This window comes from Tympanuchus pallidicinctus, unplaced genomic scaffold (genome assembly GCF_026119805.1).
Source record: "Tympanuchus pallidicinctus isolate F22 unplaced genomic scaffold, pur_lepc_1.0 scaffold3, whole genome shotgun sequence".
Classification (NCBI taxonomy): domain Eukaryota; kingdom Metazoa; phylum Chordata; class Aves; order Galliformes; family Phasianidae; genus Tympanuchus; species Tympanuchus pallidicinctus.
This window is the reverse complement of record NW_026294747.1, coordinates 5,288,786-5,308,257: the sequence shown is the minus strand read 5'-3', so window position 1 is coordinate 5,308,257 and position 19,472 is coordinate 5,288,786. Positions and strand designations below refer to the sequence as shown.

The 19,472-nt window shown below is 51.7% G+C and overlaps 2 protein-coding genes across 21 annotated transcripts in view; both read right to left on the bottom strand.

The window, feature by feature from the left end:
• Nucleotides 1-15,293, bottom strand: part of MYRF (myelin regulatory factor) — a 47,958-nt gene extending 32,665 nt beyond the window's left edge. For 5 of the 8 annotated variants that reach the window (XR_008209677.1, XM_052696326.1, XM_052696329.1 and 2 more), the window contains exon 1: nt 6,472-6,632. Coding sequence is in view for 6 of the 8 variants with exons in the window: in XM_052696326.1 (XP_052552286.1) it covers nt 6,472-6,517 (46 nt within the window). In the remaining 2 variants the exon portion in view is untranslated. Of the gene's footprint in view, nt 1-2,507; nt 2,622-3,599; nt 3,741-6,471; nt 6,633-10,398 lie in introns of those variants that run through there. The other 3 variants (XM_052696328.1, XM_052696327.1, XM_052696332.1) reach the window with 3 other exon arrangements.
• Nucleotides 15,294-15,413: 120 nt separating this feature from the next.
• The window catches only part of DAGLA (diacylglycerol lipase alpha), a 58,690-nt gene continuing 54,631 nt past the window's right edge, over nt 15,414-19,472 (bottom strand). For all 13 annotated transcript variants that reach the window (XM_052696343.1, XM_052696341.1, XM_052696348.1 and 10 more), the window contains one exon: nt 15,414-19,390. In XM_052696343.1, the coding sequence (XP_052552303.1) occupies nt 18,463-19,390 (928 nt within the window). In that variant the 3' untranslated portion in view covers nt 15,414-18,462. The remainder of the gene's footprint in view (nt 19,391-19,472) is intronic.

The window sequence follows — 19,472 nt, the reverse complement described above, 5'->3', positions numbered from 1 at the left end:
TCTAGCCACAACTCCTCCAGCGCTGACTGCCATCAACCTGACGTTATCTGCCTCCTGGGACCTCCCAGTGCATTTCCCTTAACACTGAATGACCTTATTAGAAACTTCTTCCCGCTTCTTGCTGTAGCTCCCCAGTCCTCCCAGGGAAGCACTGTTGGCTGAATTCACCCAAAGCAGACATGTCTGCAACTCCAACAACCACAAACTGCCCAGGGATGGGGAGCTCCATCTCCCTGCCTCCACCAGCTGCAAAGGCAGCGCTGCTGTCCAACGCGCCGCCGCCTCCATCCCAGGGCTTCCACAATTATGGAAAACCCACAGCCATCTCCGCTGGGGATCCATACAGGCCCCTCTCCCAGAGCTCCGAGCCTAGAGTTGGCTTCAGGCAGAGCCCATCTCCAGAAGCCTGCCTCTTAAAGCTCATGTGCTTCAAGTAAAAAAGCCCTATAAAACTTTGATACTGCTCCCCTACAAGAGCTAACTGAAAGCATTCCAGTCTGCATATCATAGGCTGGACTTCTGCTAGCGAAAAGTAGAGCCCTGGCGATGAGACACTGCTCTGCACCAGTGGTGGTGGTACCGTTTGCTAACCCTTCGGGTTCACTGGTACCATTCCCAGCTCTTCCACAGGCAGACTTGGCTTGGACGAAACACTGCAGGTTCTGGACAGTCCAGTGGTACCATCAGCTACTTATTTGTGCCTTGGATGAGCTAAGGAAAGCTCCTGCCCTGGAGTTCCCCGTTCTGCAGGTCCCCACGTTGCTGTGCCTCGTGTCCCTTCAGCCCCCCAACACTGACAATGAAAGAAATTCTGAAACACCATTCATCACCTTTCTCCTCTATGTTTTCCACTGTGATGCACATGAAAACTCACCCTGTCCAACTCTCCGTGCCAGCAGCCTTTCCAAAGGCTGAACTGAAACAGGAGGGAAGGCAGACGGACAGACCCTCGCTGTGCCCACCCAGAGCTCCTCACTGACCTCAGGGTTTGATCCGAATGGGACCTCAGCATGGAGAGGGCTGCTTCTGTCCTTCTGCAGAGCTGAGCATCCATCAGATTATCAGCAAGCAGTCAACTGTGCAATGGCTTGGTGGATCTTACAGTGCCCTTTTGAAGCCTCTGCTTTGCTTTAAGCAGGTGTTTCATTTCCAATAAAGTCAAAGCTGTGCTTTTTAGGGCTTTATTGTATCAATGTCCATAACTGTTACTTGTCATAACAGAAGAGATAAGCCAAGATCGAGCTGACTGATAAACTGTTTGGTTTCCTGTTTGTTTGGACTTCCAGCAGATAGCTGTAATCAGCACAACGGACTGAAAGTCATCAGTGAGAGCTGTTTATTAATAAGCGTCGTCTGGCACACATTCTAACTTTCATTACCCTCTCCCAAAAACTGGAGACACCAACAGCTAGATCATGGCATATGAGTAATGAGAGCAGTGGAAGACGACTTGATAGATGACTTGATAGAGCAATGGGGATGAGGAAGGAGAAAGAGTGGGAAGAAAGGAAAGGCGAACACAGGTTAAGTCCAGAGAGGCTGTTTATAAGGGTGGATAGTGATAGGACAAGCGGGAATGGTTTTAAACTGAGACAGGGGAGGTCTAGGTTAGATATTAGGAGGAAGTTTTTCACACAGAGGGTGGTGAGGCACTGGAACAGGCTGCCCAAGGAAGCTGTGGATGCCCCATCCCTGCAGGCATTCAAAGTCAGGCTGGATGTGGCTCTGGGCAGCCTGGTCTGGTGACTGGCGACCTGCACACAGCAGGGGGGTTGGAAATGGATGATCACTGTGGTCCTTTTCAACCCAGGCCATCCTACGATTCTATGAATCACAACCCACTGGCATCAAAACAGACAAAGTTCAGAAAGATAAGAAGGAAGAGAGTGTACCCATGAAGCCTGATGTGGGAGCCAACAGGTAGCCAAGTGTGGTGCCACAGCCACCCGGCCTCTAAGAGCACCCCTATTCTCTCCTCTGGGCTCTGCACCTCCGCTGTACCTGACAGCCTCATCTCTCCCTGCCCACAGCTGTAAGGTCACCCTGGAAAACTCCAGAAGGTTCTCTCTACTGAAGGATGCTACCCTATGAGCCTGGAAGAGGCATCCGGCCAGCTCCATCCCAAAAGCCACCAACCCATTCCTGTTTGTGCCTCCAGCTGCTCCCCCGTCCTCTGGCGACGCACACGCTGGTTAATCATTCCTCAGGCACCTTTAGCTTACTGGGGTTCTTATCAGAGAGCACAAAGTCCAAGCCCCAACCAGCAGCACGGCTGCAGGGAGACCAGGGGCTTCCTAACAAGCTGTGCCGCTGCAGTACCAGGCAGGGATGCAGTGCAGGGACCTGCCGCATGCACCCGTGCGCGCCCCAGGGCAGTGCCCAGCTCCCTGCAGCACTCACCGTGCACACTTTGATCAGTGGAGACTTTCACCACTTTACATACGCTGGACAGCTTTGTTCTTCCAAGGGAGGATTTCCCTTGGACAAACCCTGCTTTGCTTCCTTACCTTGCGAGAAGTCTTGATCCCTATGAAGAAGCCAAAGCTGCACTTGGCCCTGCTACCCAAAACCACGGACGGGCAGGTGGTGGCTTTTGGAGAAGTTGGTGGTGCAGGCTGGGGACAAAAGCTTTCTCCTCTGGGCTCCTCAGCCCTTTGGACCTCCCCAGAAGGCCCACGCGTTGGCAAGCGATTCCCAAGCACGAGCCCAGCACCAAGTCCTGCTTTGTGTCTCAGGGAGCATACAGTTCAACCTCCTGGCCAGGATCCACAGCCACACACCCTACTCACATCAACAAGTCCCACCTTCACATCTTCTCTCCAGAAGACCCAAGCCACTCACTGCTGCCTTCTCGCACTTTTGTGTGTGTACCAGACACAGAAATGCCTTCACGAGGCTCCTGGCCTTGGCTGCCTTTGGGATCACTGCACCACGTCCAGCACCACAGCCGCCTGCCCTCACATCACACCAACAGCAGCACCTCTTCAGCCCAGCAGGATCGTCCATCCCACCCCAGCGGGGCACCCTCTGGGCCAGCATCTCTTTCTGATACATGTTGCAGGCAGCAGCCAGCAGGATCTCTGAGTCACCAGCAGCATGATCACATCTCTCCAAGGCTCCATGGCACCTTTCCCTGCCTCATGGCTGGTCCCTGCATGGGCATCAGCTCCCCACACACCAACATCAATCTGAGCATGGACAAAGTACCTCTCTCCGTCCCTGACACAGCTTCCATGGGCGCACGTGGCTCTGAATCACAAGCCACCCCTTATTAGATGTCTTAGAGATCCACCCTCCTATGAGTAGCTTCTCTGTCCCCACATCCCCTGTCCTTTTCCCAGCCAGGAGAAAGCAGGTATGGGGGAAACTGAGGAAAGAATGCAGGACGCAGAGAAGAACCAGTGTGGTTACGAGGGCAAGGATGAGTGCTGTGGCTGAAGGCTCTTGGACATCCTCCTGCTACTCCTGGATGGAGCAACTCCCTCCACCAAGGAATGCTACCCGGAGCTGGCAGTGGGATCAGAAAAAAAAGAGACAGAGAGGGCAGTGAGGAGGGGAAGCTGAGCTGTGGGGAGATGGAGAGGGACCTGTGCTGTTACCTGCTCGGATCCAGTGCATCCTGAGCATGGTGAGAGCAGACATCAAATCCCCGCTGCGTCCCTGCTCTCACCCTCTGTCATTTTGCTGCTTGTCCAGCTTGCAGGGCTGCTGATTGCCAGCTTTTCTATTCCTCTGGGGTAGAGTGGGAGGGCCAGGGAGTACACAGCTGCTACACTCTGGGATTTGGGTCTGGGAGGGGATTACCAGGAGGGATGGTCATGTGTTTGTGCTGTACCAGGTTCCCCAGGACGACTCTGTCACGGGCTCACTCTGCTCAGCAAGGAGCCCCACACAAAGCCTCTTTCCTTCCCCGCTGCTCAAGCCCACCCCACAGAGATGGTGACACCGCAAGGCCACCTCTGCCCTGAGCCATGGCCCCACATGCAGCACCACAGCAATGCATGGCAAAGCTTACTGCCACGAATGCACTCAGGGCATGCACAGGCTGGGCAGGTAGAACAGTCAATGTGAAATCCATCTGCATCCCAAAAAATATTTTTCTATATGCCTCAAAGGAAACCAGACACTCTGATCCTCTGTAATTGCACTGCTACCTCAAGACCAAGTGTTTCAAAAAAAACTGTACAATCATAGAATGGTCGGGTTGGAAAGGATCTTAAAGATCACAGAGCCATAGAATGGTCGGGTTGGAAGGGATCTTAAAGATCACAGAGCCATAGAATGGTCGGGTTGGAAGGGATCTTAAAGATCACAGAGCCATAGAATGGTCGGGTTGGAAGGGATCTTAAAGATCACAGAGCCATAGAATGGTCGAGTTGGAAGGGATCTTAAAGATCACAGAGCCATAGAATGGTCGGGTTGGAAGGGATCTTAAAGATCACAGAGCCATAGAATGGTCGGGTTGGAAGGGATCTTAAAGATCACAGAGCCATAGAATGGTCGGGTTGGAAGGGATCTTAAAGATCACAGAATCATAGAACCGTGGCTGGCTGCCCCCCAGCAGCTCAGGCTGCTCAGGGCGCCATCCAGCCTGGCCTTGGGCACCTCCAGGGATGGGGAACCCACAGCTTCTCAGGGCATCCTGTGCCAAAGCCTTACCACCCTCATAGTTAAGAATTTCCTCCTAAGCAGGAAAACAGAGCAGTGACCCACATCACCTCCCTTAGGGTGGCTTTTCCTATTGACACATGGAAAGTGCTCCATAATACCCAATAAAACTCACCAAAAAAAAGTAGCCACTAAGGCACTGTGCCTGTGAGCACACCGCTGGCCAAAACCCTTCACTGACACCGATGTGCTCGCTGCCTTGCTGATAAACAGGGTGCTCCCTCCTAGCTCAGGGGCTCCCGTGACTCCAGCAGCAAGCACAGCCCCTGCACAGACACACAGGTCTCACACACCCTCAATGAAAATTGCCTTTAACCTTATTATCCACCACTTTTCCCAAGCCCAAATCCTCCAAGCTTTCAGCGCTTACCACTCTCTTGGGCACTCCTTGCCCAATCCCCACGGCCAAACCACCCCCATCCCTGCCCCTCCAGCCCGGCTCTGCGCATCCTTCCCACTATACATTCTTTAGCAGCCTCTTATCTCATAAATTAGCTGGGAGAGAGAGGGATCCCAAATAGCTGAGCTCTGTCGTAACTCTTTCCCTTACGCGAGCGGTAGGCAGGGAGGAAGGTAAGGTTTCTAGCAGGATGCCAGCCAAGGGTCAGGCGCTTTCAACTCCCTCCTTTTCCTTTGATACAAAATACAAATGCTCCAGACAAACACTCCCAATGGTATGGAAAGACCAAAGCGAGCTCCTTTAGCTGTGCTGCCAGAAGCCCCAGCATCCTGCGCGCTCTCCTCCCAACCTCACACCCCTCCGTCCCGGCCACGCTGTGCCCCACTGCTCTCTGCTTTTCCCCACTCCTTCCTCAGCCGCAGAGCGAAGCCCTGTGCTTCTCACACTGCCGTCCTTCTCCAAGTCTCAGATCTCAGAGTGCAGGAACCACATTCCAGGGGACGATGCTGAAATACTGAATGCCAGCTCGGATCCTGTGCAAAGCCACACCAAGCAAACGGAAGGGAATTCCCTCCTTATTTCAGGGCTTTCAGTGCGGGGAGAAATCTCCATTCGAGAGAAGGAAAAAGATTCCACTATAAAAAAGATCACTTTTTTTTCCCCACACGTGGGAAAGGAAACTGCAGATACCTTTAAATAAGTTGTTACATAGGAACAACAAAGTGTTTCTACTTTATCCCCATAAATTAATGAACTCCAACAGACCAGCATTAAACACCCAGAAACCATTTAGCCCTCCAGTTCATGCAGATTCCAGGGAAGATCCATCTCCATTCTGCAAAATCAGGCACTACAGGCCTGTCACCTCCACAGAGCAAAGGATGGGCTCCACTTTTGCGTTCAAACGCCTCCTCTCCAACACTGTGTTATAACAGATGCTCCTGAACAACAGCACCAAAGGGATGCAGATGACCAAGGGAAACAAACAGCAGCTTTAGGCTCTGCAAAAAAACTCTGCTCAATGTTCTTCAAAGGAAGCAAAGAGCAGAGATGGAGAAACATCCTTCAGCCCTGGTTTTCTTCGCTCTGTTGTTACGTGGACAAGACATTTTTAGGTCGAAAGGGAGACGGAGAAAGAGATAGAAAGTAATAAAGAAAAAAGGGAAAAGACAAAAAGAGAAAGAAAGAAAAATAGAATGACGGAGAAAGAAAGGAAGGAGAAAAGGAAAGGAAGGAAGAAATGGAGAGGAAAAGAAGGAAGGAGGGAATGGGAAAGAAGAAGGAAAGAGGAAAGGGAAAGGAAAGAAGGAAGGAGGAAAGGGAAAGGAAGGAAAGAAGGAAGGAAGGAAGAGAAAAGGGAAAGGGAAAGGAAAGAGAGGAGGTCTCCCCGCCGCCCGCCGTACCTTCGAAGAAGCGCTGCAGAGCCTCCGTCTCGTCCACCACCTCCATAGCTGTGCCATGCACCGGGCTAACAGCCGAGCCCGCAGGGGGACGGACAGCCCCCGCGGCCGCTCCGCGCGGGGCCCAGAGCCGCAGCCGGCGCCGAGCGCGGCCGCCCGCTGCCCACCGGCCTCCGGCGACGGCTGCCCCGCTCCGCCCCCGCCCCGCCCCGCCCCGCACGGCGCCCCCTGCCGGCCGCGGAGAGCAGCGCGGCGGGGCGGCCCCGCTCCGTACGGCGGCCCGCGGCTCCGCGCCGCTCCCGGCCGATGCTCGTCACGGCCCGGCGGGCGGAGGACGAGGGTCGGGTCGGCGGTGTTTTGTGGGTCGGCGGTGTTTTCTGGCCTTTTCCCCCCCCCCGCCCCCTCATAACGGGACGGTATCTAAAGGAAGTCACAGCGATCCGACCGCAGTTCACCAAAAGGCGAGCCCCTGCCAGCCCGAGACTGTGGGGCCATTCTGTGCGGGGCAGATAAAGCGCACAATGAGGTTTTGTCCGACCCCGCGCACCAATTCAGAAGGGCAGATTCTCTGATATATATAAATATATTTTTCTCGCTCGCACAGCTGTGCAGTGACCAATTCTTCTCCGGGGAGGGGAGGGGGGCTGAGGTTTGGGGACAGTAATGGGTCTATTATTTCAGGGATGGAAAGAAAGAGCTCAACAGCCCTTTTTTTCTCCTCTCTGCCTCTTTCCCTTAAGACAATTGTTATTCTCTGCTGCCCCGCAGCCCTTGTTCCTCACACCCCCCCCACCAGCTTTGGGTACGGGCTGCGTGGGAAGGAAGCAAAATGTTTGCTCTGTGGAAATTTGCATTCAGTGTAGAGCCCAAGGCTTGCAACAGGTGACAGAGCCCAGAATTGAGGCTCCTGACCCCAACAAACAACCCCACTGGACTCAAGAGTGTGGGAATGACTGCTCTCATCCCAGTCTCATTCCTGGAGCTAATGAAAGGGACGTCAAAGATCACAGAACGGTTGGGTTGGAAGGGACCCCAAAGGTCTTTAAAGACCACGGACTGATTGGGTCGGAAGGGACCCAAAGCCCCTCCAGCCTCAACCCCTGCCTTAGGGCTCAGATCAGGCTGCCCCATCCAGCCTGGCCATCTCACGCACGGATGAGGCAGCCCTAGCTTCTCTGGGCAGCCCTCACTCCTTCGCTGGGATACACAGAACCCCTTTCTCCCTTCCCTCAGCTCACCCTCTCTGCACACTCTACTCTCTCTATGCCACAGGGCTGGTTGGCAGCACGAGCCAAGGAGGGGGTGGAAGAATATTACTCATGGAAGGTGCGGCTTTAGCTCCCTCCAGCACTAAATTCCAAAGTTCAGCTGAAACCCAAAATACAACTCAGTGCCCCCCACCCCTCACCCTGTGTTCTCAAACACAGGTGGGACTTTTTGGTCTCCAAAACCTCAGACCCTTCGTGGTGACAAGTGAGCAGGAGCAGAGAGGATGCTGCTGGGATATTCATCAGCACGGTACAAAGGAGAGTCATTCACTCTGGGGTCATTGGCCACGCCAGCTTCAACACTGCTGATAGGGTTATCACAGATGTGTAAGGTACATCCTAGATTGCTCCCTGCCTGCCTGCTGGGAACAGCCTCATCCTCCTGCAGATGCTGCATTCTCTCCTCTTTGTGGGTTCCCACAAAGCTGCGCGACAGCTTTCAGCTTTGCGTTACAACTTCTCTTTGCGTTACAACTTCTCTTCTCTTTGCCTCAAATGCTGCTGCAATTTCTCCCCCCTCAGCAAGTATGGTTTTTCTGGGATCCTCCTGCCAGCTGTGCCAAACGAAGGCATTTCAGAATGAAAGCAGTGCAGCCACCTGAACAAAACTCTGCTTGCTTGGGCTGCCTCTCACTCATGCATTACGCAACTCCTGCCAGTTTCTAGACAAAGTGGGGCTTAAAGGGGCTCGAAGGATGGAAGAAATGCTTGGTGAAGAGCCTCGATTCCCAGGAGAGCCGCAAAATCAGGTGGAAAGACAACCACAGTACCAATGCTTTGGAGGCCAGATGTCCCACATCACACAGCTGCAGGAGACCTACTTGGCTTATTTCAACAACGGCCAGCCATACAGGAACGCATCCCACGGGCGCCTTGCTCTCCCAGGTGTGGGACCAGCACACCACAAAGGCAGTGCAGGTGGATCGAGCAAGCTCCATCCTCACGAGCCTCTCTATTCTGAGAGCCCCGTGCTGAGGCTGCGTGCCTCCTCCAGAATCAGACAGCAGGCAGGGAGGCGGCGGAGGATGCGGGCTCGCCCTTGTTGGATGCCCCATCCACACCCAAGGCAGCTGCTGCAGGCGGAAGCAGGGCACTGCGGGCTCGCTCGGTTATCTCCTCTTGGCAAGAGAACGATGCTGATAAATCTCTCCCTGGTTATCCATTAACTACGAGAGGTTTGTTCCCAAGATGGAGAGAACACCACCATTGATTAAAAGGATAAAGGAAGGTCGCCAGCGAGGGACACGCATTCTGGGGCAGCTTTCATGGCTGCAGCCAGCAGCACCGGAGCCAGCAGTGCTGGGTTCAGGATGGCCACGAGCAGAAGCACAAGAAGCCTGCTGAGCAGGCAGAAAAGGAGCTCCTGCTGCACTCGCATCTCAAGCTTCACCCTACGGAGCTCGAGATCTTCCAGCAGCGTGGCTTTTTGTATGGCCAGCTGTGCAGCGAGCCCTAGGAGCAGGCAGGCAGCACTACTCCAGCCCTGAGGGTGCCTGCAGCACTGCCAGCACAAGCACAGCACCCTCTGCTGTGGTACTTTAAGGCCAAGGAACTGAAAAACTATCCTTGCTAAATCCCTCCTATAGCCACCATCGTACCAAATAGCCAGAGGGTGGTCTTGGGAATAGCAGCTCCATCCCTGCTAGGGCTTTCAACAGTGAAACAGGTCTCAAAGCGACATCCACAGTGCCTGCTGGGATTGCATTCATAAGCTTCCTCCTTAGCAACTGTATTGGAACAGTCCCTCCACAGCATGGATTATTTTGTGTTTACACAAGGGTAGGATCCAGAGTTTAATGGTTTTCTCTCTCTGAGAGAGGAAGTGTTTATAGAAGTAATATCTTTTTATGAGACTAGCTGATAGTTATGGGTAGGAAAACAAAACAAAGCCAAACCAAAGCGTCAGGCAGGCATTTAAACATACCAGCACTTTTTACGGGCATTTTTATAGGAACTCAGTAGTTCAGCCACCCCTCAGCTCTTAACTCCCTGACAGTACTCAGTCTCTGCAGGAACAACCCCAGAAACTATTCCGTGCAGTGATTAACAGCATTATTTTCTTCCAGGCATTCCTTTTCCAGCCTGCGTTCCTAGTGCTGCTCAGAAAGCTCCTGCTCCTGTCCTGACCCTGCTCCCCCAGCTTCCCTCATTTCTCCTTCCTCCTCTGTTGCTTTCCTACATCCAGAATATTCATGGTTACGGCATTATTCATCCATAAACAGCACCAGGCATTCATATCCTGCCTGACAAACCTACACAAAGCAGTGTCCTTTGCTCTGTAGGGATGTTTCTCCCATTGCACTGAAGGCTGAGATCCAAAAGGGACAGAGCTGGCAAGGAGACCAGCACTGGGATTGTTCTCCAGGCAGCCACAGTGATGCAGCACCTCACACCACGACCCACTGCAATGAGAGAGCACAGTGCAGGCTTCCAAACTCATGCACAACCCTTGGAGACAAAACTTCAGGCAAATCACAGCTGTCATTCCCCAGGTCAGGCTTGGGAACAGTCACATACACCAGTCATGCTTCGACATTCATTTTATACAGTGCCATACAATATAGGGAAAAAAATTATATACATATATCTTTATATAATATGCTATATTAATCTGTATCTTTCTTTACAGCAATATTAGTTTAGAACTTTCATACATACGTACAAAAAGTCAAGTGAGAATGGCACATGAAGAGTGCTTTAGTTTCCTTGTAGTCTTCATGCTGGGGCAGCTCGGAGCAGGGATCCAGAGGGCAGCATTGCTGGGACAGGCAGTGATCTCTCAGCTGAGCATGGGAACACAGGATCCTGTGCTGTTTTCCCCCCTGACTGCATACACAAGTGCCCCGAGTCCTGCAGAAAGCTCCCTAGAAGGGCCGTTCTACACATGAGCATGAAAGGCATTACCTCTAAAGAGGCAACTGGGATCAAAGAGCAAACTCATAGCCACCCTAGTATGAGCTGTCACAGGGTGTGACACAGGTGACTTTTTCCATAGAGGCATCGGCGTCTGCTGACACAGAGGGTAGGGGGAGGCAAAGAAGTCACCATCTGCCGCGCTGCGTGGAGCCCCCACCAACAAACAGGCCACGCAGCTGGACTGCAGCTGGACTGCAGCAACACAGCTGTCACTGAACAACACGGGGAGAAGGGAAATAGCTTCCCATGGCTCCTCTGGTTCGGCTGGCTCCGCGATGGAGCAGAGGCGTAAGAAGTGGCCATCGCAGCACGACAGCGCAGCAACAGCTGAGCTAACAGAGGGGGGCTTGAGGGTAAAGAGCTCCTCTCGTACCGCGCCACGAGTGCAGGCGCCGTGCTGACACGAGCCAGGTTTATCGCTGAGGAACGAGCTTGAGACCTTATCTGGACATCACCTCCAGCGCTGCAGTGCCTGCGGAGGAAAGCTAGGAAGCTGCAGGTTCAGCAGCTGCCCCTGGGCCAGCAGACAGCGGCCAGTGAGCACTATGGGGATGCTGATAAAGGAGAGAAAACCCCAGAAATGTGTGTGGCAGTGAGCTAGCAAATACACCTTGCTTCGGTATTGCCACGTGCACCGGGTACCTCCGACTCTGAGCCATCAGAACTGCACAAAGGGATGGGAAGCAAGGCAGTAGGATCCCCATTTCAAAAAAAGAAAGATGCTTGTTTCTGTGCTGCTGTGTTTAATGGTTTTGCAGGAATAAGGAGCCAGATAAAGGTCCCTTCATCGTACGGATGTGCTGGGTGGGTGGGGAGCTTCCATAAATGAAAAACAAAGCACAGAATGAGGTGATGAGGTCAGGACTCATACAGAGCAATGAGAGCTGCAAAAATGCCCAGATCTCCAAAGAGAGACACCTCTGGGAGATGGCTGTTCCAGAACCAGCCTGGGAACGTCAGTAAAATCAGAACTGCACGGGGCAGCTCAGAACGTGTTATGTCCCTTTCAGCATCGGTCCTTGCAAAAACGGGTCAGATCTTGAGCAGAGGAGATTTACCCGTGGATAGAGCTTAGAGGAACTTCCAAACACAACTGAGGTCACATAAACCAAAGGAAAGAAATGCTGAGAAACCTTCCCCTCCTACTGCATAGAAAACACCTGTTTTGCCCAAGAGGAGGATCCAGAACTGAGGGGCCACGGATTAAGGGCAGTGTGGGGAAAAGAAAATATTGCTTGTCAGGCTTTGCTGTTGGCACTTGGAGACAATGTGAGGGTGCAGGGGACAGTGGGAAGCGTGACAAGTCCAGAGAGGTACCAGGGGTACCTGTAGCACAGTCCTTGGCCATGCCACATCTCCACTCATACAGCCAGAGAAGAAACCATGCAGAGCAGAAGAGGAAGCCGGAAGATGCCTGACCCCAAGCAGGACATCAAGCCAAGGGAAAACAGAAGGCACAAGAAAACAAGCAAAATGAACCATGAAGATAGCTTAAGTGCTTGTAGACAGCAGTGTAAGTTTCCTGGTGCTTTCAGGAGTGCAAAGTGCTATGAATTACAAGGAACCGCTCCTCAACTGTTTCACACATCCAATGTGCAGTGCCTGCAGCAGGCAAAGCTGAGGCTGGCAGCATCCACCCATGCTACACGAAGAGTGAAGGCTAGGGAAGTGCTAGGCACAGACACAGTAGGGAGATGGTGAAGAAAAGAGTCGAAGTTTGGCAGCCACACAAGCAAGTCAGCAGCACTGCTGCTCTGCAGAGCAGACTGCAGGCTACTGACCTTCTCTGTAAAACAGTTCTCCATCCTAACAACATCTTACAAGTGAAACAGGTTTGGTTCTGGGCTCTGCCCCTCTCCCAGGTGTAAGACTCACTTGGCTGGGCAGCAAAGGCCCTACTCTGAGCTGGAACTGCAGGCCTCCCAGGGGCACGGACTGCCCCTGGGAGGGAACACTGCTCACTCCTGATCTAGCAAGGAGGAAAAGGGTATCGCTTGAGCACTGGCACCTCTCACACTTCCCCTTCGACATGGAGCACAGCCTCCTCAATACGGCAGCACCATGAGGGGGAGCTTTGGCACAAGAGATGCACTTCTTGCCTAAATCCAGCTCTGAAACTGACACCTCACCTGCCAAGAAGCAAATCTCTCTTCTAAATGTGAGCTTCTAGGTTCAAAGTGTCAGCTATTCTACTCATTTTCCTTCCACCTCTTTGTACTTCTTTAACGTATCACTTCTCTAGAGCTACCAAGGAAGAATTCAGACAACAAAAATTTACCCACCCTAAGCTTTGTCAACTAGAAAGAGGATCACACAGTTTGTCTGTGGGCTTCCTAAAGTGCAGAGGAGTTCTGTTGGCAGCAGAATAGTTAAAAAACAGCTCGGCAAAAATCCACATTTGGTGGGGTGAACTGAAAGAGAAGAAGGGATCAGAAACAAGTGACTGCATGGAGGGGATCTCAGAGTTCGACTGTCTAAAGCAGAAAGAAGTGCAATGCTACAGACGGGAGGAAAGCTGGAAGAGCTTTTAAGCTCCCTCACCAAGAGGGCTGAACTAGATGTTCTTTAAGATCCCTTCCAACCCAATTATATCATTCTATAATTAAGCAAATGGCAAAGCCGATGGGTTTGTTGGGGCTACAAGTGATCTTAAATGTCCTTGGGAGATTTTGATACGGCCAGCACTGGTGAATGTATGCAGCACTCATGTGTGCACATGATGCCCAGCAGAAGCAAGCAGGAGCTTGTAGCTCACTAGATAAACTCAGATAAAGACACCCCAGCAAGTTTCTCTGTACCTAGACACACATTTATTCAATTGTAAAACACATAGAGGAACCCAGGCACTGCTTGCATAGACAGGGTAACGTGCATCCTCTTTGGATACTAGGAAAGGGGCAAGCAGCAGGGTGCCAATACAATGACAAGGGACAAAAAAATGTGGATTTGGGGCTGGTAAAGACTGAGCTGCCTTATCCCAGTCCTCCACGTAGGGAAACAGCTGTGAAAGGAAAGCTCTAAACATGCTGGCACGCACAATTTGGCAGCAATTAATAGGAGGTAAGTGCATGAAGAATATATGAAAAAGAAGTATTTTACAAATCAACAGCACAGATCTCATCAGCCAGCCTGAAAACAGGCTGCAGCAGGGACTAAAAGAGGGAAGCAGTATTAATCAAAAACAAGAAGCTTCAGAGCACGTTGAGGCTGGGATCACTGAACCTAGAGCAGCGACAAATCAAAAAGACACCTGGTAAAGTCAAATAACCCAAGCAGCACCATGTTCACCCAGTTCCGTGGGCTTCACACAGAACAGCTGTGTGAACAGCTGTGTTTTTCTCTGCTGGAGACCATGTGCCAAGAGGGATTGCCATAGCAGGAGAATCTCCAAGGAGCACACAGTCCTCAAGGAACACATACCCTCGGTGCTCTTCCCCTCCAGGTGCCCTTGTCCACTGACAGCAGCAGTTCAGTCCTGCTCCTGCTTGGGATCTTCAGCTAACAACATCCTAAAAGCAAATAAGCAGGGATCCCTGGATTTATATGTCTACGCTCACTACCAGCTTTGCCCCCTCAGTCCTCTGTAGCAAGCAAAACATCTCAGAAAACTCCTGTGTGGTTTGAACAGTTCTTAAGGTTGCAGAAATTATGAATGAACACTGGAAATATTGATCAAAAACCAGGTAAGCAAAAGCCACAGATGCCGAGATGCATCTGCCGAGCCTCCTGGTGTCAAAAGTACTTATGACCTTTCTTGATAGCTTTATCTGCCACAGAAGTGCAGCAGGACAGGAATCCAGGGACAATGCACAGCATCAGGAATCCCATTCACCCGTGTTTTGGGTCACCTCAAGATCTGCAGGGACAGCTTTTTAGGTAATGCTACCCAGGATGCACACAAAGACACCCCATCATCCTGAGATGGTAACCAAGAAATGAGGTAGCTCCTGGCAACAGGAATAGGGAGCACAGAGATGAGGGAACATCAGCTCTACAGAAAACGCACGTGAAGCTCTGTGGAGGACAGGGCATAATGTGAGGCTCTGGGGAAGAGCTGCCTTTCTGTTCAGTACTTCTGCATACTCGCACAGCAGGACCCTGCTTTGTTGGTACTGCTGTGATTAAAACAATAAGAGCAATTGCTATTCATGCAGAAGAGCCTCCTAATTCAGCCAGCACTACGTGCAAAGGGCTCGATTATCAAAACGCACTGTAATATCATCAAAGGGGCCTCCTTCAACTCACTTCCATGGGTTGGAGGGCAGCCTGTGGCTGTAAAAACAGATGACAAATACCTTGCATCCTGTGAACACCTTCAGGACAGGGGCAGGGGATGTTCCAGGGCTGGACGTTAGTGGTCTTAGCTTCACACCTGTACCAGCAAATCTGACAGAAGATTTGAGGATGTGCTATTGCACCACGAACTGCTCTCCCAGCACTGCCTCCACACGCAGTGGGACATCCCACTGAAACATCAGTGGAAGGCACAAACTCCAAGAGGCACAAAGCTTAAGGGCAGGACGCAGAAGCTGAGAGATTAAGAAATCAGAAGCAGCTTCAAGTTTCCAAAGACAGCTGTGTGTCAGAGCAGAGCGAGGGCAGAGAAAGCAAGAATAGTATGCAGTACGAATGAGTGATGTAGCTACAGATTTAGGATGTGTCTGCAACTTTGCCAGGACAGAACAGGAGACCAGCCTGTCCAGAGGCTCCTGCAGCACGGCAGTGATAAGAATGAAGACACTCAGACACTGAAAGCAGGAATAATGCAAAGAATGTGGATTTACTCAGTGAGGACTTTTCGTGAGGACTGGGAACAGATCTGTTTGTCAACAGAGCAATGGAAAAACAGGAATCACCCATAATGCAATACAGTCAGAACGTTAACCAGAAGGGCTCTTTTGCTCCTTGACTTGGTCTATGGCAAGGCCAGGTCACAAATATGAGGCATTTCCAGGCTTTTCAGAGAAGCCCAATAATCACAGAGCACAGAGCAAAAAAAGAATGCAGCATGCCAGGCTGTCTCCTGCTACAGCTGGTCAGGGCAAGGTCATCCCATTCCCTAAGGACACAGTTCCAATGGCACAGAGAACGAAACAGTCACACCATGATTGTTTTCCAGGACATATGGGAGGTATCCAGATCAGAAGTGACTTTCTAGTGCAATACTGTGAGCCATTCAGCATCGGGTCACTAGTGAAACAACTTGTTCTTAAGAGGGAAGTTATCCACCTTTCTCAGCTTGCATCATCTCCTCACCATCCCTCAGATAGGACACCAGTAGTTCCACACAGTCTCAAAGAGACATCTCCTAATAGCTCGCTGCCAGGGACAGAGGTGATTCTTTTCTTCATGTCTGTAAAGTGCTTTGCAGATATAAAGCTCTGCCGAAGTGCTAAGTGTTTTTACTACCCACTTTCTGCCAACAACTAAAGGCAGAAGCAAAGTCCTTTCCCCACTGTATGTGCATGGCAGCAGTCTGCATCAGGAGGTGAGCTAGCCTGCTAGCTTCAGGCTCCCTGTGCTTCAGCTCCCTTTCTCCTCACAGCTACCCACGTGCTCATTTCTGGACATCACCCTTGCAGTGTTTCTTGTCTACCTGCACAAGTCAGCCTTCCCCTGTGGTCTGCAATGGTGGATGATCTGATGGCACTTACACAGCTGTCTGTATGAGCTCCTGAACCATCACCTCCCAGCAAGGGGAACACTTCTGTGTTCTGAAGGACTAGCAAAACAACCTGTTGCTCGGAACAAAGTGTTTTTTTATCTTTTACAGATTACAGCTAATTCAGAGGGGGTTCTTCCCACCAAATCAAGACTGTATAGAAAAGGTCCCCTCTGGGATCTAACGCACAGGGACAACATTTTACTGCCTGTTTGAACAAAAGCCCTGCATTTCTAAGGGCCCTGTAATTTTTCAAGAGCAGGGGGATACAGAATCCTACACGAAATGGAGCAGGAGAGCAGCACTTGGACAAAGTCCAGTTCATTTCTGTGCACCTGAAGTTACTGACATCAACACACAGCAGCTATAAAGTGCTCCTGCGCTGATGTGACAGTATTTGACACCGCTGTGCTCCCTGTGCTGCATCCAGGGCAGCACAGTCCTGAGCCACAACCAGGGCTGCTGGTGAGCACAGCCAGAGCCTAAGGGAACACAGGAGCCCAGGAACTGTTGCAAACCAAGCTCCTGAGAAGCGCAGCATCTTCCTACATTGATAATACCACAGCTAAGGAGGAGGGAGTCACATCCCTAGTGTTAGAAGGAAGTTAAAAGAGGAATTTCTTTTCCAGTGCGGGAGGACACAGCTCCAATGAGACTGCATTGGTAACTCCGCTGAAAACGTTCTGTCAGTTAAAGGATTGCACAAGGTCACAGTATGTTCAACTTTCTAGATTGGTAATTTCTTTCCTGCTTCAAACCATGGAGATACCCTACTTGGGTAGCTCCAGCAGGCTCCTCTGGGCATGGAGGCTCTGCACAGCAGTGCTAGGTACTCCTACTAATGACTTGGTTGAGCTTTGTCACACATTGTGCATCAGGGAGAACGGGCGAGAGACTCAGCTCCCCCCAGACTCAGAGCCAATGCCCCCCCATCACCCCAGCCTGCTTCTAAAGCAGGAGACTTGTGAGCATACCTTTTTACCCTCTCTCCCCTCAGCCTCCAGAGGGAATGGCGCAGGGAGGAGAAAACGAATATACTTTTTGCCTAGAGAGAGCCTCCCTGTTTGCTTAATAAATACCTTCCAAAAGCTCAGCAGCTTTGTAAACATACAAGAGGTTCCAATACTTAGTAAAAGTTCATCTTTTCCCTGAACTCCCAATGACAGCGGCTGGCACTGATCTGTGATGACTGCATATGGGTAGCATGAGGACCTGGTAGGGTCCAGGAGGGGATCCTAGAGTGCTTAGGAAGCAACGCTGGGTGTCGACGAGCCATTTGAATCTTTAAGTCAATCCATCCGTGCAGCTCTGAGATGAGAATGCTGTCAGTCCTGCAGAAGCATCGCCAGCTCAGAGCAGTCCAGGCCACCGAGTGATGGCGGTGATGTCCAGGAGAACCTTTTCTGGTGTAGGAGAGACATGGCAGAGGGCTTTGGGCTTTTCAGAGCAGTTTCCGTTCCTCTCAGGAGCAGCCTGGCAGTCATTGAACACAGAAGTACTCAGGGGAGAGATAACACAGTGCCAGCCCAATTCTTGCTGCACCTGGCCAGGGAAGGGGAGACTGCATTTGGGGAGAATACAGCCCCAATGGCTTTAAAAGAGGAGAGTGTCCCAGGAAGGCAATCCCCATGGAAGTGTGACGAATTGGATCTTGGGCCAGATCTGACATGGTAGTGCAACAGGGCCCAAAGTCTCAATCCGTTCATTTCCAAAACCACTGAAATGTTACCAAGGGAGGGGAGAGGCGGGAATCTGGCCTATCCAACTCTCAAACTTCTACCCCTTTGCCCTTGAGAATTCCCTGGAGCAGGGTATCTCACTCCCAAACTCAGCAGGTGCCCTGGGGCAAGGAATCTGCCTCTTACATGGAATGAGACAGGCTGAGGTAGGGAACTTGCATCTACCTTTAGTGACTCAGACCCTCTCAGTGTAGCAGGCCTTGTGAGGCAATGCTTCTCCCAGCAATAAGCATGGTACTCGAGCACAATCCATCCTCCAGGCGGCGTGCCACCACTGTGTCACCCCAGAAGGAATGTTTCCAGCTGTCTCCACCAATTCCAACTGCCTGACGACCACCTCCTCTCCGAGTATTATCCCAGCACTCAGCCTATGGGATCAGCTCTCAGAGCCGCACCCCTTTACCCTGCACTAGAGGGCCGAAATCATGAGGTCCTCCTGCTTGGCAGGGCTGGTTACGTGCCCAGTGGGGGTGGAAGTCCGGATTTTGTCAGTGGCCAAGCACTCCTGGCTGCTCACGCCTGTGGGAGTGATGTCCATGAGCTCTCCAGATGAACTAAGGGGGAAGGAAGGTGAGACAGAGATGCCCGACGAAGGATCTGTTGAGCCTGCAAACAACCTCGGGGGCTTTGGGACTAAGTTGGGTTCATACTGTGCTCTCAACAGGATCTCCTGATCACTAACAGACTTGGGCATCTCCACAAAGTCACTGGAGCTATCTGATACCATCATGCAGTAGATGTCCTGGAAAGAGCTGCTTTTGCTATCCAAGTTAAAGAGGCTGTCTATGAACTCAGCAAATTCCAGCACCTGCGGACTGGGGACATCGGTGAGCCGTCCATTCTGGAGGGACAGCTCCTCACGAGGGGCTAAGGAAACGCGGTCCCCCTCGCTGCTGGCCCCTTCCTCACTGCAGCGCCGCTGAGGGGTGGTGCCACCGCTGTTGAGTGCGTTGTCGGGAGCCTGAGTCTCCTGGGAGTGCTTGGAGAGGCTATCAGCAGCCAGCAGCTCTGTCCGAGAGCTGAGGGAGGGGTTCTCCTCAGGGATAGCGGGGTCTATATAAAAGCAGTGCATCTCATCCTTCTCCATGACAGCGTGGAGGCTGGGGGAGCCTCGGATGCTCCGAAAACCAGAGGAGCGCCTCGAATCGAAGCTGTAGATGGATTCGTTGTCAGAGAGGCTCTCCATGGTCGCCAGAGGGGCACGGCGGTCCTGCAGCTCCACAGACAGACGTTCCTTTGTGTCCAGGAGAAGAAGCTCCACAGGGTCTTTCTGCACAGGAGAAAGTGGCTTTGTCTCATAAAACCCCTCCAAGCTGATTTCAGATTGGGACTTGCTCCTGCAACGACAAGCAGAGAACGTGAGGCTGCTTCACTCCTCAGAACCACAAGCTGCCAGAACAGCCACAAAACCAAACCTGA